This window comes from Lampetra planeri, chromosome 27, assembly GCF_965212315.1.
Source record: "Lampetra planeri chromosome 27, kcLamPlan1.2.h2, whole genome shotgun sequence".
Lineage (NCBI taxonomy): Eukaryota > Metazoa > Chordata > Hyperoartia > Petromyzontiformes > Petromyzontidae > Lampetra > Lampetra planeri.
The window spans coordinates 1693331-1718162 of NC_136133.1; the positions used below are offsets into that span (position 1 = coordinate 1693331).

At 45.4% G+C, this 24832-nt stretch overlaps 2 protein-coding genes across 2 annotated transcripts in view; one reads left to right on the top strand and one right to left on the bottom strand.

Annotated features, from left to right (window-relative positions):
• LOC144727972 (uncharacterized) overlaps nucleotides 1–3227 on the bottom strand; it is a 43965-nt gene extending 40738 nt beyond the window's left edge. Inside the window, exon 1 of the mRNA XM_078607132.1 lies at nucleotides 3113–3227. The gene's annotated coding sequence lies outside the window, so the exon portion shown is untranslated. The remainder of the gene's footprint in view (nucleotides 1–3112) is intronic.
• Nucleotides 3228–9740: 6513 nt separating this feature from the next.
• The window catches only part of LOC144727980 (cohesin subunit SA-2-like), a 34486-nt gene continuing 19394 nt past the window's right edge, over nucleotides 9741–24832 (top strand). Inside the window, exons 1-18 of the mRNA XM_078607141.1 lie at nucleotides 9741–9890; nucleotides 11207–11268; nucleotides 12556–12764; nucleotides 13431–13521; nucleotides 14087–14266; nucleotides 14967–15063; nucleotides 15620–15696; nucleotides 16215–16413; nucleotides 17113–17264; nucleotides 18244–18317; nucleotides 18705–18828; nucleotides 20915–21013; nucleotides 21797–21876; nucleotides 22021–22128; nucleotides 22716–22839; nucleotides 23501–23624; nucleotides 24348–24451; nucleotides 24710–24802. Of these exons, the coding sequence (XP_078463267.1) occupies nucleotides 12565–12764; nucleotides 13431–13521; nucleotides 14087–14266; nucleotides 14967–15063; nucleotides 15620–15696; nucleotides 16215–16413; nucleotides 17113–17264; nucleotides 18244–18317; nucleotides 18705–18828; nucleotides 20915–21013; nucleotides 21797–21876; nucleotides 22021–22128; nucleotides 22716–22839; nucleotides 23501–23624; nucleotides 24348–24451; nucleotides 24710–24802 (1926 nt within the window). The 5' untranslated portion in view covers nucleotides 9741–9890; nucleotides 11207–11268; nucleotides 12556–12564. The remainder of the gene's footprint in view (nucleotides 9891–11206; nucleotides 11269–12555; nucleotides 12765–13430; nucleotides 13522–14086; nucleotides 14267–14966; nucleotides 15064–15619; nucleotides 15697–16214; nucleotides 16414–17112; nucleotides 17265–18243; nucleotides 18318–18704; nucleotides 18829–20914; nucleotides 21014–21796; nucleotides 21877–22020; nucleotides 22129–22715; nucleotides 22840–23500; nucleotides 23625–24347; nucleotides 24452–24709; nucleotides 24803–24832) is intronic.

Below are 24832 nucleotides of genomic sequence, written 5' to 3' on the forward strand. Positions count from 1 at the left end.
CACGGCCGCGATTTGATCCAAGATTCCATTTTTTCTGCATTGTTTTTACCATCTCAGATATATTCGTACCGTTTTAGTCACTCCCTTCGTCGATAAGTATCACTATCATAATCACCTGGTTTTATTGTAATCTACTCTCACACACACAATTCCACAGCTCCGATTAAACACGGTTGGCTACATACGGTGCGTAGGAAGTTCAATTGGCAGCAGAGGGCAGTGACCTAACATACATTGTTGTACTGCACTTCCATACGTGCACGCCTATGCTCCCTTCTCTCCACCAACCCACGCTGAGCAACAGGGTGAAGTATGGGAAAAATATCCCATACGACCCACAAATGCTTGGGGAGGCCCTTATCCAGCAGTAGACTGATGAAACGATTGTACGTGCACATCATGAGCATACTAATACATTTTAATGCGTTTAAATTATGCATCGTTAGACACCTAATGTTTATGTATGTTACTACTGTCTCATTTCTAGAAGCAAAATAAGAAACACCTACCCAGTGATTCCAAGAATTGTAATTCAGAGCCGCAATTCCATTCAGAAATACTGTGGTGTATTATTTTACACTGTGGGAGGTATAGCGGCATCTAGCGGCTGCACGGTGTAACATGAACCCATTACACACAACATATATGAACTGTAAAACAAGAATTCTGACACAAGCACGTGTCACGAGTTTAGAACTCTGTATTAATGGTTTAATCTATGCATGCTACATTTTTATCGGTGTCCTAATTAATATCTTGCCCACTTTGAAGTGACTTTATAATAAAATAATATACAGGGCTTTTGCCAATCTACTGCTGCATGGAGGCCTTCCCACATCACGTCGGTCATGGGGGGGGGGGGGGTTTGGCCATACTTCACCATACTGGTCAGTGTGGATTGGTGAATGGAGAGCCCAGGACCAGTCCAGATATCACTTGGTATTGATGTTAACAGTGGCCAGGAATGAAACTGAATTCCTTGGGCTTATAGCACAACTCCATTCCCACTGCACTACCAATAATGTAACTTTATAAAATACATTTGTGTTGTGAATTGGGATGGACTCCGCCCATCATTCCTTTTGCGAGGATGATAAAATCAGTGCCACGTTGTGAGACATCTACAGTGGTAATTCCTATGCTTTGTCATGGGAAAGTAGAAATTTACACTGCTGGATTATGGACTAGGGTTGCCAAGAAGGGCCCCCAAAATAACCCCAGTGCATGTTTGATCTGAGAGACACCGAGTTTCTGAACATTTGCGATTTAAAACATTGGGCAACTTATGACAAAATCACATAGAATGCACCACTAAATCTCATCAGATCTCCGAAGCTAATCACGGTTGAGACTTTCTTCGGTGGGCCACCACCATGTATAAAACTGATTATTGTAGAGAGCGGGGCTTCGTGGTAGGCAATGATGAGAAGTGACGTAAAATCCACTTTTGAACTGTACTTCTGTGCTCCTGCCTTCAACCCATGCTGACCAGCATGGTGAAGTATTGTCAAATTATCATCACGACTTTGCGTGAGGGGCCTCATCCAGCATAAAATTTTCCAAAGAGACTATCCACACAATTTGTGGAAGTTGTGCAAGTTTCTTTCCAGATTATTAAATTATTATTATTTCAGAGAAATTACTGAAACAATAAACAAAATGAGTTTCTTTGGGCAGTAAAGCACATGAAAGGCAGTCTGGGAATCCAATCTTGCTTAAGATTAGACATTCCAACACTTTTAAAATAACATTTTAATCGACGTTCATGTAAACACACACAAGGGGTTTTGACCACTGTACCTCAAACCTTCCGTCTTTGCATCTTTGCACTAAATACACGAATTCCACAATCGCTTGGCATCTTTATAAAAAAAACAATATGAAGTTAACTTGCGGCCCTTTGTCTATCTATCCACAGTTGTAATGTGGGGGGGGGGGGGGGGAAGCTCCCATATGCTGTGGGAGTTTGTTTGACCATACTTCACCACGCTGGTCAGCGCGAATTGGTGAAAGATGGGAGCATAGAAGTACAGCACAACGATGGATTTCTCTGCACTGCCCTCTGCTGTAGAACCCCAGCCGGCCGATATAATCTGTTACACAATAGGTCACCCATCCCAGCACTATCCGGGCTCAACCCTCGCTTAGTATCACGATAATGTGGTGCATTCCGCCCGATTCGCTCATGCAAGATAGCTTCATTTTAAATACATTGTTATTCCCTACATTTTAAATACATTTTAAATACATTATTATCTCCCTTAACGTTCGCGAACTAAAGTGTCTATCAAACTCAAACAAAGCATCACGATAATATCCATCGATCAAAGTGAGCGGACAACGAGCATTGAGCTCAACTGTCTGGCCAGCAATCGAGTAGAGCAATACTGATCGATCTCTATTCCACAATCCCTGAGTAGCAGTGTACGATACGATAATATTGATCAGGCGTGAGACATCATTTACTAACCCCCCCCCCTCCCCCCCTGCACAGCGGTGAAAATTCTACATTTATATGACGGGACCCGGTATGTCCGGCACGACACATTATGCTTTATGCTCTTTAAAGCCGCGTTTTGTGTTTAGTTTATTGTCCTTTAACCCGCACATCCGATGAGTACGGTTCGCTACGTACGGTGCGAAAGAAGTTAAACCTACACGCGTACATGCCGACGACTACCAATAACAATCATGTCATGTTGTATGTAACTTAATTATGTTGATTATTCGCCTGTTCTTTTACAGGGATATGGATAAGTGGTTTGGCGGCGGAGGGGGGGGGGGCTGCGTCTTATAATCCGGTGCGGGGATTATGAGAAACCACTTTTTGTATAACTTTATTGATAAACCCGGGCAAACGTTTTAGTGACGATTCTTAACATTATAGTGGAGAATACGTTAATATGCATTATTATAACACGTAAATATCCACTTGCATTTACAATAAATAAATAAATACAACAGTTATGAGTGGGTCCCCTTTATCCGCCCCCACACCAAGCCCATCATCACCACCCCGTTATAACTCGACACAAATCTGAGGCAAATGTTATTTGGTATTGATTCGTTCAAAGCTTTTAATCGCGAAACTGTTGCGAAGCGACGGGCTTACCGTGTGTTAGGACGCGCCGAGTGGTTATGTTTTATGAGAGAAAGTCCGCGTTTGTATAACATTGGACATTTTAAACGCGTAAGGCGCGGAAACTCGGAGTTTAAGAGGCGCGTCCCTGGACTCTACCAAGTGCCTTGCTGCACTCTGGGGGTGTCCGAGAAAAAGCCATTAGATTCGTGAACACTTTTTAACAAATATCATAGAATAACTTCTATTAACAAATAATAATGAGTATAATTAAGTATGTGTTGTAATTGATAAGTTATAGGCTCGGTATTTGTTGGATGTATTTATTGCGAGTTAACAAACACCCCTTCCCCTGGTGTTCAGAGTGGACTGGCCCAGCTATGCGGTGACGTCATGGTGTGAATGACAACATGGATAACTTAATGATCTTCTTAATTTAACTCGGCGTTGCCCGGGGAAAAATAAATTTAAAAACTTCTCAAAACTTTAAAACACAACATATACATACACAAATACTAAGCTATTGTGAAAGCCCGGCGTGCGGTTTCTATGTCCATTCATTTGTGCGTCAATAAAATTAGAAGTCAAAAAAGTTATAGAAAGTGGGGGGGGGGGGGGTAAATAGTTGATCGAAAAGGTTTCTGAAAATTATCGATCCCCCGCCACCCTCAACATTTTTTTACTCCCGTGTAGATATATATACCTAAACACCCTACATACTGCTATAGTGACTCTACAGTAGTGTCTGTCTCTAAAGTAATAACAACTGACTCAATAGTAGTATCTACTGACTATAGTAGTGACTACTTAGTCACACGACGTCACCAAAAAGTCAGACCCCCCCCCCCTCAAATATGACGTTACAAAGCTCTGCCCCCCCCCCCCCCCCATAAAAAAACATGCTTCAAATCGCTTTAACTATTGTCATTGTAGTGCGTATTTAATGTACCGCTGCACTCTGATGTTGTAGGAGAAAACATTAAAAAGCTTATTTAATGAAGTAGAACGTGTCGTCTATATTTATTTAAAGTTGCGCATTTTCATGTGACGTCACATTTCTCAACCCCCCCCCCCTCATCACACATCGTCACAAATGTCTGACCCCCCCCCCCTAGGTGCATGACGTCATTTATGGACGGCCCCATAGCAGTATCTGCAGACTCTATAGTAGTAACTGCACACGTTGGGGTGGGTGGGGGAGAAGAGGAAATGACACTTTGAAGAAATACCTCAGCGTTGTCTTTTACTGGAAGGAACCTCCAGGTTACACCAGCCCACAGGCGATTATTGTGTCCGTCGTGCAGGGAGGGGCTGGGTGGGGAGGGGCTGGGTGGGGAGGGTGGGGAGGGGCTGGGTGGGGAGGGGCTGGGTGGGGCGGGTGGGGAGAGGCTGAGTGGGGAGGGTGGAGCTGGGTGGGGAGGGGCTGGGTGGGGAAGGTGGTGAGGGGCTGGGTGGGGAGGGTGGAGCTGGGTGGGGAGGGGCTGGGTGGGGAGGGTGGGGCTGGGAGGGGAGGGAGGGGCTGGGTGGGGAGGGGAGGGTGGGGAGGGGCTGGGTGGGGAGGGGCTGGGTGGGGAGGGGCTGGTCACCCCGTGGTGCCCTTATAAAACTCAACGTTTAACCTACTCACTCCGACTTGTGCCCGCCCTCACAGTTGTGCATATTAGCGGAATACACCACGCCGCCGTTGACCCTGGCCATTGACCGAGCAACCCAACGTTCCTACCAGCTCCCTCCGCAGGAATGTCTTTGTTTTGCATTAAAGCGAATGAGGATTTCCCCCCTGTCCCACCGATCGCGCGTGTGCGTTGCTCTGAAAACCACGACGTGCGTTGCTATGGGAACCACGACGTTTCGTGCGTTGCTACGGGAACCACAACTTTTCTTGCGTTGTTGCTATGGGAACCACGACGTTTCGTGCATGCCAAGATGCGTGCTTTGGCGCGCGCTCAGCGTAGAGTAATATAATAATTGATAGTACTAAATTGTCAATTTAACTACTTTAAAGTTGGAAATGTAAACCCCAGTTTGTGAGGTAAAAGCGTCACAAGTTGCGTACACAGACAGACGGAGAGACACAGACAGACAAAAATGTACTTTTATAGGTAAGAATTAAAATTACTTGGAATAATAATATATAATTTTTTAAAGCAATTTAAAGATAAATTTAAACTTTGATCATTACCCGATTAATTAAAATTAAAATAAAACCGAACGCGCGGTGGTAAAAAAAAACTTACGCTCGCGCGCCAAGAATCGATTCTTTAAATCGAGCAAATTAATCGAAGGTTGTAGATTTCTTTAGAATCGGCCTATTCCCGTTTAATCGATACCACAAACGCTCGCCAGACATCGATTCTCGCAAGTCCTGGATGCAGGTTGACGCCACACACTTCATAGCCATTCCCCCCCCCCCAAATACAAAAGTCTATTTTTATACGTTTTGCATTGTGTACAGTCTGGAAGCTACTCACATGGCAAATTTCCAGTTCATTGCATGTCGGGAAGTATGCTAAACAATTCGAACAGACACACATTCACAAATTTCCCTTTTATAGAAAGAGAGAAAGATATATAGAAGATGTGAGTGAGGTCCCTCGGAAGATGTGTTGTCTCTAGCAAGGGAGACCCTGGATAATTTAAAGGATGCATGGCATTGAATACTTTTTTTCTTTACTTGTAATGTTTCAAACAGTATTTCCCGTCTATTGCATTGTATTAATAAAAATTGGAACCTTTAACAATGTGAGGTCCCTTGATATTTATTGTCGATGAATGATGACCTTGGTAAATAAATGACGCCATTCATTTGTGTGTGTTTTATTACTTTGTATAGTATTTACCGAACGTGACATTTAGTAGATTAGCTTTATACTGGTAGGAACCACCTGGTTCCACCAGCCCACAGGGGATTATTGTGTCCGTCCGTCCGTCGTGCATCCAAAAATGGGAGGGGTGGGGCTGGGTGGAGAGGGGAGGGTGGGGAGGGGCTGGGTGGTGAGGGTGGGGAGGGGCTGGGTGGGGAGGGAGGGGCTGGGTGGGGATGCGAGAGTGGGGAGGGGCTGGGTGGGGAGGGTGGGGAGGGGCTGGATGGGGAGGGGCTGGTCACCCCGTGGTGCCCTTATAAAACTCAACGTTTAACCTACTCACGCCGGCTTGTGCCCGCCCTCACAGTCGGGCATATTTGTGAAATACACCACGCCGCCGTTGACCCTGGCCATTGACCGAGCAACCCAACGTTCCTACCAGCTCCCTCCGCAGGAATGTGTTTAATTGCCTCTGCCATTTAGTATGATTTAGTACCCCTGTTTGCCGCCATAAGCATCAGTTGGTGGCACGGTGGGAACACTCGCGCCTCAACACAAAGAAGCCGCCTGGCTTCAGTTCCCGACTGGGGCTGCTTTCTGCGTGGAGTTTGTATTTCTTTCCCTGTGCTGCGTGGGGGTTCCTCAGGGTTCTCAGTGCTCTATTCCCCGGGGCGTCTTCGAGCGCTTTACATCTCAACACATGTTTTAAGGGCATCCCCAGTGGCAGCTGTCCCCTGTGCCTGCAAACGGGAATTCGTCTGCCAGTAGTGGGGAAGGGTGGGAGGGGGGGGCGCATGCTTGCTGCGTATAATCCCAATTGACCACGCGTTACCATATTGGTCAGTGCTGATTCAAGTTCAAGTTCATTTATTAGGTAGAGCCCTGTGAGCCATTCGGCTATTGAATCGGGCGCAACCGCAACAAACAAAAACATGAACAAGAAAACATCTTAAAGAGACTATGTGCAAACTGAAAATTCCAGAAAAAAGCACAGTACACCAACGCTGTGTGCAAAAATCCCAGTGGGATGCAAGTCAAACAACAACAACCACACGACAACTTAGATTGATGTGGGAGCATAGAAATAGAGTGCAGTACAACAACGACGTATTAAATGCACTTCCTTTCTGCTCCCCTACAATGTAGCCCCACATCCTATAACAGCTGCCATGCGCGGCGGTGGCTCATCCAAGCACGATGGGGCACTAACCGTTTCTAATTGATCTCGTGAACGAGCGTAAACCATCACGCGAACTCCGGTCATCGTCGCAGCAGCAGCAGCGACCTTTGGCTCGCCACCGAACAAAGACGGTGGTCACCACGTCACGCGTTTTCAGATGCGCTTCTGCGGCCGGCTGGAACGCTCTTCCTTCCCATATTAGCGAGCCACTGGAGCTATGCAATTTTAAATCTAGATTGAAAACTAAATTTCTGTAGAAATGCTTTTTGTCCCATTGGAACCTCCTTTGCCAGTAGCAAAATATGAGAATTGTTTTTTTACCCTTTTATCTGGCAACACAACTGACACTTTTTTTTAACAGGACAGTGCAAACATTATCAGAGTTGTGTTTTTTGTTTGCATTCCGACTGCAGGTATTGTGGTCAATGCAAACATGACTCCTTGTAAAAAAGGTGTCAGTTTTGTTGCCAGATAAAAGGGTAAAAAAACAATTAGCAAATGCTTTTTGTGTTTAGTTTGTTGTCTTTCCTCCGCACGGTTGGCATCATTAGCCACGGCCAATCCACTGCTGGATGGAGGCCTTCTGCCACCACCGCCACCTCTCATGGATCCCTGCGATGGGAAATTCCACCTCTCATAATTCGCCCACGTAGCTCCGCTCCCAATGTGTAACGTCCTTCAACAGTCTCTTCTGCATTTGCAATTCTGCCGGTGTTGACTCTTGTCTCCTCTGCATGGAATTCCGAGTATTCCACCCATGCTTGTGAACTCTCTGCCCCTGCTTAAGTCCAGGCTCAAGAGATTATTCAGTTTCTTGCTGTGCCTATGACTGACCCCCCCCCCATCTCTCTCTATAAACACGGCCACTGTCTCTGTACAGCGTCTAGAGATGCAGTTGTATTTAAATACCGGTATATAAATCCACAAAGAACCACAGACTCATGCAGACACCCATAGACTTGCACAGAAAGCCACAGACTCGCACAGTGGCTCCACAGACTCACACTGATACCAACAGTCTAACATAGATTCTAGATTTGAAGCTTTCGTGACTGCAAAGATTCATACTCTTAGATTTTTTTTTCGATAAAGTCACATGAAGTTCCACCTTCACCATCCTGCACCTTGGCTCCTCCCCCCTCCTCTTACCCTATATATTAATGCCCCATCACAAATAACTCCCACTACAGTTATTTTGCTGTGATTTTTTTACACCTGATGAAGGAAGCTTGTGTTGCCTCCAAAACGTCGTGATTTCTTATTTAATTTCTATTATTATTCCTATTTTTTATTATTATTTATTTTTATTTTTACCTACGTGACTTTACCGGAATAAAAAACCTAAGAGTATAGTCTAACATCGAGTCTGAGCATAGGCGCGGGAGCAGAGATAGTGCTGCAGAGGTCATCAGTAGCTTTTACCGCACTGCCCTCTGCTGTGCACAATGAAGGCCCGCTGTGAGCGCGTAGTTATTAGTTAATTTATACTGCTTCTGAGCACGGGCCCTCAAAAAAAACGTCGAAGAAAGCTGTCTCTGGTGTGGACCAATCAGTTTCAAAGACAATGCATATATTATCAGAGTATGTTTTTTGTTTGCATTCTGACCACAATTATTGTGGTTAAGGCAGACATGATTCTTTGTAAAAGGTTTCAGTTTGGTGTTTTAACATCTTAGCACCTGTTTTGTTGCCAGAAAAAAGGGGGAAACCTCTTCTCAACTTGTATCAATCCGAAATGCAAGTATGGGCTCGGCTGCAAAAACAACGACCAATTCTCCCAGACCACAGGTGTGTGTGTGTATTTGTATGTGTTTGGGTGATTTATTCACCTTGTACTTTGCACTCCTATCGTGTTTTGTGTACGGTTTGTTGTTGTAACGTTCTTGCCCCAACCCCTACTGGACATATGTGGAAAAAGCGCTTTATAGCTCATCGGATTCCTCCAGTGTAAGTAAATATTCTGATCCTGCACCTCGTGCATCGGTCTGGAACGTCCCGGGATGACGTCACGCGAGATCAGGTGGGAGGTTTAGGGGAGGGGCTGTTGACGTCATAGACATTGGGGCGTTGGGCAGAGGAGCACCGTACTGACGTCATGCGACTTGGCGGTGAAGTTTGTGAGTCCAGTGGTTGGTGACGTCACGAGCCCTGGGGTGGTGACGTCAGGAAACCTGGGGGTTGGTGAGATAGATGACGACACGCGACGCTGGGGGAGGTGAGGGTGAGATGTGATGACGTCAGGCGACACTCGGGGGTGGTTGGAGGAGAGGGATTGATGACGTCACGCGACGCGGTTGAACTGTAGAGGGAGTTATGATGTCGTCAAGAGACGCGGTAGTGGTGACAAGGTGTCGATGACGTCACGCACAATTTGGCGTCACGCGACAACAAAACTTTTAAATTAATTAAGATACATAAATGTGAGGATACAAAAATATTGAAATGTCTAAAACATTAATACCAAACGATAAAACCGACATATTTGTCTATTCTTTTACCGCGTCATGCTCGTCATGAATATTAATTAGGTCGTGCAGCGGCGCCATCCCATTGGCCGGCAGTGTCTGGTCACGTGCGCCTATCACGCAATCCGAGGAATTCCAACCAATCGCCAACCGTTATTTCACGCACGTGCGCGCCGGCGACCAATCAGCGCGGCTTGTCGGCAGTAGCCAATGTGGCCAAGAAAAAGGCGCGATTTTTTTTCGCGCTAAAAATTCTCCTCAGCGCCGTGTTTACTTCGCGCACAGGCAGCGAGCGGGCTTTGGTTTTTTCACTTTCGTCGAAATTTACAAGCAACATCGCGAATATTTTCGACATTTTTGAGGTAAAATCGGTTGTGTGTGCGTCTTATCGAGCGTTTAAAAACAACGGTATTCATGAATGTTACGTTTTGCTATATACTGTCCCTTGAATGCTTAGACTTTTCGCGCGAGATTATATCTAGAAATGTGGTAAATTGCTCTTCCGTGTTGCTTATCGTATTTTGTACAGATTAAAAACTTTCGCATTGTAATTTCGCGTATTTATGTATAAGTTCTGAGGAGACCGCTACGCTTGATAAATGCACATGTTTATATAAACAAACCTCTATTTGTTGCCTTGATTATTAACATTTTCTACATATTTTTGCACGTATAAAATGTGTAGATGAACGAGTTAAATATATTTTACAATATATTTAGTGTACTTCACATGATACAATTGAACGGCTGAATCGTTCAGTAATACACCTCGTAAAGGAATTATCGTGTACAGCGCTGTACTGTACATACTTAGTTTCCCAGTAATGTATATTCACGTGTCTGTGTGTATATACACAAAAGCACACTTTTTAAACTGAGGTAACGTCTTAAGTGAAGCAAAATAATTGTATCCGGTCCGTAACTTGCATAGAAGTGTGAGTTGAACGCTCGTAAATGCCTCATAATTTATTTTATAATTCTATATCAATTTAAGCTTTATGTAATCTGCATTCAACTACTTTGACTCTAAAGCCAATAACGTCTGTTTAACAATTACATACGAACATTATTAAGTAACTTTACGCGTCTGATTATATGCGTAGCTTTCATTTAACTTTGTTAACGATATTCGCCAATTTAGGCGTAATGGTTCATAATGTACCTTGTAACTCCATAATAGAGGTTTTTTTTGGGCCACGTAAACAGAATGTGCCAATTCGTAACTAGTACAGCACACCGGTGTGTTGGAGAGCAAATCCACAACATTGTAATTGCTATAAATAACTTTTTATATGAGTGGACTCGTCATATAAATTCTAGATTTTAAGTTTTCGTGACTGCAAGGATTCATACGTAGGTAAAAAATTTGAAATAAAATAATAAATCACGACGGTAAAGTCACGTAGGTAAAAAATGAATAATAGAAATAAAATAATAAATCACGACGTTTCGGATGCAACACAAGTCTCCGTCATCAGGTGGGACCGTCACAGCTAAATTTACTGTATCAAGTGATGTGAATAGGGAAATTGTACTGACAACCACCCTACCCTGCGCATAGCATGTTTAAGTAAATCTGTATCTTTTAAAACGTTGGTTGGTGTCGTGAACACATTGAGATGATAAGAGGCACAACTGAAAGCACTGAATATTAAGTGATTGCTGCTGCTTTGACCAGGTGAAAAGAGAACACCCTCCTCTCACAGTCATTGTCTCTTCAAGGAAGACGCCGAAATAAAGGTTAGCGATGCGCCAATCATCAATCAGTAATCGTGCCCTAATGTTTACAGTGTCACTAATACACTCATTTCATCATTAGACCTCCTTTGCCAGTACTAAAATATAATAATAGGGGTTTTCCCCTTTTTTCTGGCAACAAAACTGAAACCTTTTTACGAGGATTCATGTCTGCATTAACCACAATACTTGCAGTTGAAATGCAAACAAAAAACACACTATGATAATATATGCATTGTCCTTGAAACTGAAAAAGGGCTGTACATGTACTCCGCCGCGATGTAACCAACTCCAGAACCGCACCATAACTCGTAAGCCAAGGCATTCCGCCTGGATAGTGCTTAGATGAGTGTTCACCATGCATACCAGGTTATGGTGGGCAGCATTAAAGGCAGTGCAGCAAAATCAATTGCTGTATTGTACATGTATGCTCCCATGTTCTTGCTCTTCTCCATGAACCCACACTGACCATTATGAAGAATTCTAGATTTGAAGCTTTCGTGACTGCAAGGATTTATACTCTTAGGTTTTTTCGATAAAGTCACGTAGGTAAAAAATGTAAATTAATAAAAGTAAAATAAACAAATAAAAAAATTCACGACGTTTCGGAAGCAACACACCTCCGTCTTCAGGTGGAACCGTGTGTCTGTGTCGGGGTTGGGGTGTGTGTGTAGGGGTTGGGGTGTGTGTGTAGGGGCGTGTGTGTGTGTATGTGTGCAGGAGGCTTGTGTTGCTTCCGAAACGTCGTGAATTTTTTAATTTGTTTTATTTTACTTTTATTAATTTAAATTTTTTACCTATGTGACTTTACCGAAAAAACCTAAGCATTATGAAGAAGTATGGTGAAGGTAGATTCTCAAATCCCTCCCCATCTCTCTTGCCTCAGCGGTTGCTCATGGGCTGAGTCAACCCTCATCCAGGATTGAATTCTCAACATTTTTGATTGCGAGCTGCTCACTATCAGAGTAAACTGCCAGCGTAATGGGTACACAGCAGTTAGCCGATTGGCAGGTTGCGTCTGGGAACATGGAAGGGTAGACCAAATACCAAGAGAAGCAAGATAGGGTGGGGCAGAACCATGGAGCGATTTGCAAACGAGAGTGAGGTATTTGAATACACAGTTTGAAATGGCATGAGCAAGCAATTACAGAACTTTACCACCTCCTGACTGGATATCCAATTTCACGTTACGCTGTAAAAATGCTGCTCTTCCTCCATACGCGATCGTAATTGGCGACAAACTCCACCATTCTCATCACCGCCCGAATTGCCGCCCCCCCTTCCCCACAGCAGCGAACTATGTTGGGCGTGCGCACTCGCTCCAGCGCGCTAGCGGTTGTGTCGCTGCGTGAGATCACCAATGCCAACATCCAGAAGCAGCAGCAGCAGCGCACCAAGCCAGTGCTGCACAAACCGGGCAGGCAGTCCCAGAACGGCAGTGGAGAAGACGATCATGATGATGATGATGATGACACATCTTCCAACTCGTCCAACACCCGGTGAGTGCTCCACGTGATTGCGACAGTTGTGGCCTTTCGAAGGTTCTCGGAGTGAACCTTCACGATGGCTTGCCGAGATGTGAAGATAGACGTGGATTAGTCGGATGATAGAGATAAATAAGTGGGATGAGAGAGCTGTAGACGAGAGAACAGATTGGTGAGGTGCGGGAGGAATGAGATGGAGAGGAGAGAGCTGTATTATCTTACGAGTGACGCAATAGAAGAACGAACAGGTGGCGTAGGGCAGAGATGCTGAACCGCAAGCACTGACATCCTGTGTTAGAATCTGGGTTTCAGCTATCCATTGTGGCAAATTGGACTAAATTTCAGCTGTGAGCGTTTACAATATTAATTTCAATGTTCGGCAACAAATGTTACTTTTTTGTGGCAGAGTGGACGGGAAAATGCTTGCTCCTACTTTGAGGGCCAGTGGCCATTAGAATGGTTTTCAGAAGTAGCTCTCTGATAAATGTTTCTGTGGGTTGTTTTCTAACATGGGAGGGGGGGGCGGTCGCACTGCTCTGCCATGGATTTGTCATCTTTTATCATGGGGCCAAGCCCGATAGCACAACCAGGATCGAAGAATTGGAGGGAAAAAACACTTTAAAGATAACTGTTGATCGCTGGTGTGTGTGTGCGCTTACGCGTGTGTGTCTTTACTTGCAGGGAGAATGACGGCTTGTCGGACGAGGAGTTTGTCGTGCGCGACTGGAAGAAACGGACGAAACGTCCTGCGCGAGGGGGGGGACCCCTACCAGTGAGAGAGCGCCGACATCTTTGTGAAACGCCACCTTCATTGTTATCGTCATCGTATTATGTCATCATCATTTGATTGTCTGCATTCATGCCTGTCAGTTAGACTTTACGCGAAACAATAATGAGGCAGGGGAAGTCCGTTTCCCCGTGTAAAATAAGTGGGATCCTGTGGTGGCGAGATGTTCACTACCTCGCCTGGTATACAGGAGGTCGTGGGTTCGGTCCCAACCCTGACGCCTGTTGTATATTCGGAGTCTGCATGTTCTCCCCGTGGTCGTGTGGATTTTTCTCCGGGTCCTGTTTTCCCTCCACATTTATAAACATGCGTTTAGATTCTTTGGCTGCTATAAATGTCCACATGATGAGCCACTTTGTTGATCTAGGTCCCCCTCGTAAAATAAGTTTTTAACCTCAAGGGTTTTTTTACCTGGTTAATTTTAGGGCGAAATATAAAATAAAAACAATTGTTGCCGGGTCACTTATGAAAAAGAGCTTTATAGTTCAGTGGGCCTTATCTGGTAAAATAAATAAGGTCAATCTCGTCACTGTTCTTTTCTGTGGCTCAGGCGGCCAAAAAGCCTCGTGCAACCCTGCCCAAGCAGGCGAAGCGTCCCCGTGCCCCCAAGAAGCCAGCACAGCCGGCTGCTGCCGCGAAGCCTGGGGGAGCAGCGGCAGTGGTGACATCAACTCCACCGGATCCCGATTCTCTGTACGATGCTGTCCGCATTGGCAAAGCCGTCATGCTGGTGAGAGGGACTGGGCTGTGTGTGTGTGTGAAATTTTCTGTTAATGTCTTGAACTCGCTCTCCTCCATTCATCCGTGCTGTCTACTCCCTGCCCCTGTTCAAGTCCAGGCTTCTAAGACCTTCCTCTGCCTATGACTGACTGCCTCTCCCTAAAATATGCTTGCTGTTTCTCTACGTTATCTTGCGATGCAATCACATCTAGACGCTATATAAACCCACATTGTATTTGTGTTATCACCCACCTTACAATACTGCAGTAAATCCGTGTGTTTTTTTTAGTACCCTTCAAGTCAGGTTGAAAGTGTTTCTCTATTTCATATGGATATCCATACGTGACTGGGTTAAACTACCCATCCAAAGAAGATTCAATATTAGCCAAACTTGATTTTGCTATTAAGGACTTATCCCATTGAAAAGCAGCCAAATTAAAGCGTTGCCCAAAACATGGAAACAAACCATCTGTATAAGGACTGGCCTTGGGGTCCTATTTGAGTTTTGATGGCAGCCTACGGACCATAACTCTTGTAAATAAGATCCAATTCAAACAAAACACTAGTATCTTGTGTGACACATCTCTGAAAGTATCACATGCTATGCGTTTATATTTTCCTTGTTTAAAGGAGCTTTGGGTGTGCGATGTGTGTGACTTGTGCCACACATCACAGAATCTAAAAGCGTTGCCTCGTAACAATGCCTGCAGACCGTTGTGGACACATGGGTCGACAGCTACAAGGAAGACCAGGACGAAGCCACACTGAGTCTAATCAACTTCTTCATCCAGAGCTCTGGCTGCAAAGGTGTGTTTTTTAACAAAGTGCTTGCCACAAATGAACCACAATACCTTGCTGATCTCGTCAGGGAGCATACATCATTGTCCAAACTCCGGTCATCCTCGCAGCAGCTTTTGGATAATCATTGAACAAAGACGGTCACTGCATCGCACGCTTTCAGATGTGTTTCTGCAGCCGTCTGGCACGCTCTTCTAATATTAGGAAGCCACTGGAGCTGTGCACTTTTAGATCTTTGTTGAAAGCTAATTTCTTGAACTGCTTTTTGTTGTTCTCTCCCTGCACCTCCGATTAGCACGGTTGGCTATGTATGGCGCGAAAGAAGTTCAACATAAATGTGTAATATGCACAGCCCTTTTTGTCAATCCACTGCTGGGTGAGGGTCTCCGTACGCAGTGGGGGTTGTTTGACTATTCGTCACACTGATTAGTACGGGTTGACGCAGATGTATTAAACAACCGCTGCAGGGATTTGCTCATGTCAGCTGCAAGTTTTTTTCTTTGCTTTGCGTCTCTCTCGTCCCGCTCTGCACGTCATTGCTCCCTGCGATGTTGCTGTGAACTAGGCCGCGTCACGATGGGCATGTATCGCACAATGGAGTATGCGGACATCATCCGCAAGATGACGGAGGGATTCGACGAGGTAGGGTTGGTCTGTTCGTGCAAATGAATTTTGGTTCATGGAATAATTATTATGTATACATTTACTCAGGATAATTGTTTCCCCGGATTATTTTTTTTCCCCATTTCTTCCTCCCTGCTTATTTGTACCACTGGCTTAAAGATTAGGAGTTAGATCCAGTGGTTAGGGTAGGGGCTAAGGTTTTGGGTTATGGTTTATTGGTTAGGGTAATTTTAGGGATAAAGGCTAAGATTTAGGGTTAGAGGTAGGGTTACAATGAGGGAACAGGGATAAGGTTTAAAGGGGTAGGGATAGGCGCTTTCACTGATTATAGTAAAAATATATCCGCATGGACGGTACGAAAAAGTTAATCTCAGCTTGAAAGCAAACCGAAAAATGATTCTACAGATGAGTTTGGCAAGCAGTCTTTAATCCACTGCACCACTGCTCCGACCCATCAACTCGTACTCGGGGTTGTGTGGGTGTCGTTGGACACGATTGGTGACCCGTCTGCGACAATGTTTTCCCCACGCCCGCAGGAGAGTGCGGAGTACCCACTCTCACAAACCGGGCTGCAGGCGAAGCGTTTCCGCGCAGTGCTGGCCGACTTTGTGCTCATGCTGGTGCGGCAGAGCCGCAATGGCCCACTGTATGACCTCAAGGAGATGCTGCTTGGGTTGCTCACCGGGCTCACCGACTCCCAGGTCCGCGCCTTCCGGCACACCGCCACCTTCTCCGGTACGGAGTGCTCTAGGGCAGAGGGGAGCCTTGAGACATGGACGCAAATAAACTATTTATAATTTTTACTAGGTAAGGACCACTGAGCTATATAGCTCTTTTTCAGAAGTGACCTGGTCACAAATGATTGCTCAACAAAGTGGATATTCATGTGGAAATGTATAGCAGCCAAATACTCTGGACGAATGTTTCTGAATGTGGAGAATAAAACCGGAGCACCTGGAGAAAAATCCACGCTACCAGGAGAACATGCAAACTCCAAATATATAGGCGTCACGGTCAGGATCGAACCCACAACCTTTATACCAGGTGAGGTAGTTAACATCTCGCCACTGTGGCACTCTGCATAGAGAGAGAGACAGAGATGCACAGAAACAGACAGCGACACAGACATTGACAGATAAATTCGCATCGATATACACACAGACAAATAGAGATGCAGGAAAGCACGGAGACACAGCCATTCGGACACACGGCACAGAAACGCAGGAAGACAGAGGCAAACAAAACTAACGTACATATATATTGAGTCTTTAATCAAATTGCAGCACTGAACCGTTGCCAGGGGAAGGGGGGGGAAGATCAGTACACTCCTGCCATTCATGAACCCTTGTGTTTGTGATCCCTCGTGGTTGGGTTCTTCTGATCCCTCGTGCGAATCCCCGCCACGTGTTTGCGATCTCCCGCGTGTGTGCTCAGCCCTGAAGCTGCAGACGGGGCTTGTGGAGGTGTCCTTGTCTCTAGCTGAGAGCTTGGAGAACGCCTCGCGACAGCTGCAGGCTGAGCGCAGCAAGGAGCCCAGGCTCAGGGCCGTGGACAAGATCGAGGGGTTGCTCAACACCATCAAGCAGGTGGGGATGACACCCATGTGCCTTGATCTGTCTGCTGCTTGCTGAAGGGCCCCCAAGCCGTCGCCATCCCTCGCGGTCACGCAATGCAGCAATATCTTGTCATTGCTTCGTCTAAGCCAGGGTTTGCCAACCTCTGGCTCCGGAGCCGCATGCGGCTCTTTAACGACTGCTTCATGAGGCTTTTCACATGCGTTGCGGCTCTTGAACTTTATAAAAAAAAATACGCAGTTGTAAAAAATGGCACTTCTTGGTATACAGTAAATTTAGCTGTGATAGTCCAACCTGATGACGGAGACTTGTGTTGCCTTCGAAACGTTGCGATTTCTGATTGTATAAATATTATTTTATTATTTACTTATATTTTGCCTACGCGACTTTACCGAAAAAACCTAAGAGTATTTTGCTTGGCGACCCCTGGTCTAAGCAGTGGAGTGCTTCCATTGGCTGCAACTTCCGATGTTGCAGCCAATGTCGTCTTCTTCGAGCGATGTGCCCTGCCCAAGCCTGCTATTCTTAACAGTCAATACGATGTGTACATTCTCTCATCCTGTGTGTTCATCTTTCTGTCTCTTGCAACAATTTCAAGCGTGCACCTCATACCATGCTGCTTTGATGCTCTTATTTAGCTTTTGTTCCACTTTCTTACGGTTCCATGTTTCTGATCCATATATCAACATGTAACATGCAGTGGTTGAAAACTTTCTTCTTTAATGAAGCTATATTACATTATCGTCATAGTGATGATACATTGATGATGAATCGATGGTAATTTTATTGAGTATACCCATTTGTATCCTGATTGACATACATCAGGAGCTCTGATAGCACTTTTGGTGTTCACGAGGATGAAAATATAATTGTAATGTTAGTGATGAATGTAAGGTTATAATATTTATTATGTTGATGCTGAATTGCTGTGAATGATGATAATGATTTTGATGGTGATAAACTCCACTTTTTATGTCACTCACGTTTGCAGTTGAATGAACATCAGGAGGATGTGGAGAATATGATGCGTTCTATTTTCAAGTCTGTCTTTGTACATCGCTACCGGTGAGTGTTTTTTTACCTAACGCTGTGCTCCTATGCTATGGGTAGCGGTGAGGTGACGATGTATTGGTGCAAGAGCGTGCATGCGTGCATGGCAGGTAGTTGGCACACTGCTGCAAACATGACGACCTGGGTTCGATTCCAGGCCAAGGCTAACATCTTTGGTGAGTGATATTGGAACCAGTCCTGGGCCTTCCCCTAGGTTTATTGGTGCTTAAGTAGCTTGGTGTGTAAACATCAGCACTGGTGAGACAAAGGCGACCTGGTGTGGTGCTGGCCACAACACCACCACTCTCCTCTGTTGTGTTGTCCCTTAATAGGTGCTCGCTCGCAGCACTTACCCCAACAGTGCAAGGGCTGGAGGGGTGATGTGTGTGTGTGTGTGTGCAGGGATTCGTTCCCAGAGATCCGAGCCCTGTGCATGGAGGAGATTGGAGTGTGGATGAAGGCCTACAGTGACGTTTTCCTCGATGATGGTTACCTCAAGTACATTGGCTGGACTCTCAACGACAAGGTAAGCGGCGGAGGCGTCGCGATTCAATGATTGAAATTTATTTCCACGCTCGTGGTACGTGCGTTGAATAATGCGTGTGAGAATGTATCCGTTTTAAAAATGCATGTTAATATTTATTCGATGATAATAAAAAAAGTACTTTGGTTTCCTCCTACATTAATTACCACTGCTTAGTGGAGTTGGTCAAACAGAGAACTTGGGACATTGTTAGTGCCGGTTCTGGCTGCCTTCCCACTTGTTTGGTTTCCCGTGGCACTGAATAACGAAAACTGCACGTCACAAAAGTGTGCTGTACTCGTGATGCATTGGTTCGGTCGTTTGTACCCTGCGCTATGACCACAGCTGACATCAGTGGCGATTCCGAATCACGGCAAAATGCAGTGAAGATTTTTGACCATGGCTAACATCAGTTTGCGCACTGCGATATGAACACCGTTATCTGGGTTCGATTCCTAACGACGGCTAATGTCACTGAAGGGTTGGCTGGGAACGTCTCAGACCTTTACATGATCACTCCTGTAGCCCTCAAATGGCTCAACAACCTCGGCATCAACATAGAAGGTTGACAATCACCCTGCCATACAAAAAAACAATACGTGAAGAGTTGAATAGAATCGTGAATTAGTCCTGGACAATTCCTATTGTAGTTGAATTCGAAAGTCATTTCCCACGTGAAAGCCTTCATCGGTTTGAATGGGTGTTCAGTCGGCATTGGCGCGCCCTCTCGTGGCGTTTATTGGAATGGACAATGATCACATTCGGTCCAATCAAGGTTTCTACATGTACCTGTACAGCCTTTTTTTGTCAATCCACTTTTGGATTACCATGCGGGTCATATAGGTTATTTTACCATGCTTTACCTTGCTGGTCAATGCAGATTGGTGAAGGTGGGGATCGGACATCGGAGCATAAAAATACAGTTCAATGATAGGTTTTTCCACTAGCATCTGCTGCCGCGCTGCCGATAACACCTTTTATGGCCAATGGTTGTGCGTCATTGCCCTATCCAAGCTCAGACCTGCTTAGCTTTTGACATCTGGCACGATTGGGTGCATTCCAGGTTATTTGGTCATTATTTTCATTGGCGCTAAATCCTGTTCATATGAATGAAGGATTCTGTCTCCATGAAAATAAGTTGGATTCTTTGACAGCTTGGGAAATCGTCCACGTAATCCCCATTCTTGCTTTGGCAATAGATACAATTCTGGAGCAGCAGTTGGTGGTGGTGGTGGCATCATTGGCATTGGCTTTTAACATCGTGCTGATGTTGTTGACGGTGGTGTTGGGCGGCACGGTGGTGGCGCAGTGGTTACACTTGTGCCTGACAGCAAGAAGGGCCTGGATTCCATTCCCGACTTGGCTGCTTTTCTGTGTGGAGTTTGTATGTTCTCCCCCTGTTCTGCATGAGTTTCCTCTGCGTCCTCCAGATTCCTCCAAAAGCTAAAGAAATATACAGTGTTACTGGTATTGGCCAAACATCCCAATGCTGAAACATTACCTGGAAATTACTCCATTGGGATGACACGTTAATATTGCTTCCTACTGCAAAAAACTTGAGACTTTCCTATGCAAACAAGTGTAACAATCGGATAATTGTTTTTTTACCCTTCTATCTGGCAACAAAACTGACACCTTTTTTACAAGGAGTCATGTTTGCATAGACCACAATATCTGCAGTCATAATGCAAACAAAAGACATAACTCTGATAATGTGCACTGTCCTTGAAGTTGATTGGTCCACACCCGAGACAGCTTTCCTTAGAGCCTAGTCTCACATGGGTTGGACCAGATGACGGCTCTAAGGAAAGCTGTCTCGGGTGTGGACCAATCAACTTCAAGGACAGTGCATACATTATCAGAGTTATGTTTTTTGTTTGCATTATGACTGCAGGTATTGTGGTCTATGCAAACATGACTCCTTGTAAAAAAAAAGGTGTCAGTTTTGTTGCCAGATAGAAGGGTAAAAAACCAATTATCATATTTTTTACTGGCAAATGAGGTTCCAATGGTGTAAGTGTAACAATCATAATGTTGTGTGTGGTCCTTTTGTGCTGCTGCTGTTGTACATTATCGTCACTGTCCACAGCAAGGGGAGGTGCGGTTGCGATGCCTCTCCGCTCTCCAGGGCCTCTACGCGGAGAAGGAATTTTTCCTGAAGCTGGAACTCTTCACAAAACGCTTCAAGGTGTGCGGTTGCACTTCGTCTCGTGAATCGCGATCCATAAATGTTGCCTGCAAAATTCTACGTGTTGCGCGTGGGCTAAGTTGATGCTCCAATCTTGGGTTCGAATTTCCAACTTCTCCAGTTGTGAGTTTTTTGCAACAGTGCCACCTGGTTGCATGTTATTATTTCATAATCACCAGCGATGATCTATCCTCAAGCTATTGCCGTTCGTCACAGTCTCGCCAAGCAATGATCTGTCTAGCTCTTCCGCACGAGCGGATTTCGTCGCTCCTCCGCGGTGGGTGCACTCTTGGACGTGTTACTTTTGCTGCCGCTCCATGGCTCAATCGACAATCTGCCAATATTCCTCCTAGCAATGTGGTTCTGCCCATGGCCACCTGTTTTTCTGAAGTCAGTATGACAGTAGTGACGATTATTGGTGATGTTGATGATGTAGGTAATGCAAATCGCTAATGATAATGGTAGGGGTGATGTTTTTTTTAAAACTGCCATGATAATTTTGGTGTTGATGATAATGCCGGTAGTGCTGATGTTGTTTATAACAGGAGTAGTGTTGGTGTTGACGATATTGGTGGTGAAAGTGAAGATTATTGTTGATAAGTTTGTCATGGTAAAGATGATTTTGAGCATGTGACTAATCTTAATCCTTGTAATGGTTTAATGATAATTGTTGTGTTAATGTTGATGATATTGGTGATGATGATGATGACGATGTTCATGACAATTACAATGAAAACAGTGGTGATGATGCTGACAATGGTGGTGATGCTGCTATCGTTCCAGGAGCGGATTGTTTCAATGGTGAATGACAAGGAGTTGGATGTGGCTGTCAAGGCCACACAAGTCCTTGTCAGCATTCTCGAGTGAGTGGACGAGCACCCAACGCACGTTGTCCTCTGCTCCACCGATCCCTCATCCGCCCGCCTGCCGCACCACGTGAACCCAAGCGGCCTGATAACAACAGCAGTTGCTCTTGGTTACAGTGGAGTGTGTGCTGGTGTTTGCAGGAACAATGAAGAATCGCTGTCAGTGGAGGACTGTAAGAATGTCTACAGCATGGTGTTCTCCTTGCACCGGCAACTGGCGACAGCTGCCGGCGAATTCCTCTACAAGAAGTGAGTCGGCGAGTGAGTTGGTGGACAAACAGACTGAGATTGAGTTAGTGAGTGGGCGAACGAGTGAGAGGTCCAGTGTGGAAGCGGGTGAGCGAGTAAGGAGGTGAGTGAATGGGCAAGTGGGGCACTACAGTGGCGAAATGTTATCTACCTCGCCTGGTATACAGGAGGTCGTGGGTTCGATCTCGACCCTGACGCCTGTATATTTGGAGTTTGCATGTTCTCCTGGTAGTGTGGATTTTTCTCCAGGTGCTCCGGTTTTATTCTCCACATTCAGAAACATTCGTTTTAGAGTATTTGGCTGCTATACATTTCCACATGAATATCCACTTTGTTGAGCAATCATTTGTGACCAGGTCACGTGGATTCTTCTCTGGGTCTTCCGGTTTTTCCCTCCACATCTAGAAACATGCGTTTAGAGTATTTGGCCGCTATAAATTTCCACATGATGTAATCCACTTCGTTAAGGTATCATTTGCGATAGCCGGGGTTGCTTCTAAAAAAGAGATAAGCTCAGTTTGCCTTACCTGGTTAAATAAATGTAGTTTCGCTGTTATTTGTGTTCATGGCACTTGTTTGCATTGCAGGTTGCAGTCTCACATCAGCAACAGCTATGACGATGAGGAGGACATGGGTTCCCACAGCCGGAGGAAGACAGAGAAGAACACGGCTCTTCTGCGCTTGCTCGTTACCTTCTTGCTTGAGAGTGAAGTGAGTTGGCTTAGAGGATGACACGGCGCAGCTGGGTTCTCTGATGGTTCGAGCAATGAATTTGTCATTTGTGCCAAAATATTTTAAATTGTTTTGCTTGTTTACCCAGGAAAACGTCGTTGTTTCTTAAGACTTTTATGGGGAGGTCCTGCCAAGTTTTTTGTGTATTTGGTAGCAACAATTGCAATGTTGCCATGTGTTTATCCCAATGGAGTAATTTGCAGGTAATATTGTAGCATTGGGATGTTTGGACCAGTTACATTGTGTGTTTAGCCATGCAAGGAAACTGGAGAACCTGTTGGAAACCCATTAAAAAAGGAGAACTTACAAAACCCCACACAGAAAGGGGGGGCCTGAGTCAGGAATCGAACCCAGGTCCTGCTTGCAGTGGGGCATAAGTGTTACCACTGTGCCACCCCTGTCATTCATAATATGCAAATTAATATAATAACGAAAGTTGCATAAGGAGTTACATTAGTCTGCAAGAATTTGGAATGGATTCCACTCCTTGGTCAACTCAGCTTTAAATAAGTGACATCAGCACTTGGGAGACAAATGCGGCCTGTTGGGTGCCGTGCCGGCCTGTATCGTTGCTCGCTAACAACACCTCGCCCCAGCGGTTTGTTCAAGGCTACGCGGGGGACCTTTGTGTTGCTTCCAGATGCACCAACACGCGGCGTACGTGGTGGACAGCCTGTGGGAGCACGCACGGGAGGAGCTGCATGACTGGGAGGCCATGACGAGCCTCCTGCTGCCCACACACAAAGCCAACAGCCCCAACGAGGGTTAGTGGCCCCGGGAGTGGGGGGAATCGTTGCCCGCCCCCCCCGCCCCCCCCCCCGGGGAGTGCTGTAATGATGCCCAGCGACGCAGAGTACACAAAGGTGCACGCTTGAGGTTTACACCGAGAGGGGACAGAGGAACGCATGGATTGGAGGATGTGTGGGAGACTTAAGATGAAGTTGGTGGGTTTGGGTGGAATACATATTCTTAGGTTTTTTTCGGTAAAGTCACGTAGGTAACAAAATTAAAATTAATAAAAGTTAAATTAAACTAAAATAAAAATCACGACGTTTCGGAGGCAACACAAGCTTCCGTCTTCAGGTGGAACCGTCACAGCACGATAGCTGTATCAAGTAGCTTCAAATCTAGAATTGGGTGGGATACGTCGCTAGAAGGGAAAGGCACACACATAAGATGGTAAGATGAACAACAATACAAACGAGACAAATAAAATTAATTCTTAAATAGGAATTGCCCAAGATGGTGATCAGGGCTGAATTTGAATTGAATGTAAGTATACCTATACGTTTTCGTTATTGATTTTATGTTTTTACCGCTTGGCGTACCATTTTATCGACGCGGCAGTTTCTTGTACATAGTCGTCGGCATCCACTGGACGTCTTTAATATTCAGCAATTTATCTTGGGTCACGGAAGAAAAGAGCAGTTGGGGGATCTTCGTCTGTTTGCATCGTTTCTCATTTACCCCCCCCCCCCAACAAACAGGCCTCTCGGACAAAGAGGAGGCGGGCCTCATCGACATCATGGTTTGCTGCGTGAAGCAGGCTGCTGAGGGCGTCCCGCCCATTGGCCGCCTCTCCAGTCGCAAGGTACGCGCCTCCTCCGCCATTCATGCTGCCGTGTACTCGCGCCATCCAGCAGTAGATTGACATGGTTTGAACATATGACCTGATAATGATTTTGTTGCATTTTCTCGATTTGAGGATACGACAACAACAGACAGAGTGAGTTAAATAAAAGTGTGTAAAAAAATCGATTCTTCCTGACAAATCATCATCCTGCGGTCTTTGCGTGCACCACCATCACCTGTGCCTGAAGAGCATCCTCTGTGGTCTCTTCCTCCCCAGACTCAGTCGGCCAAAGAGAAAAAGAACAAACAAGACGAACAGATGCGGCTCACGCAGCATTTCATCATCGCCATACCACAGCTTCTTGCCAAGGTGGGCCCCGGGAGCAGACGCCACCACCTG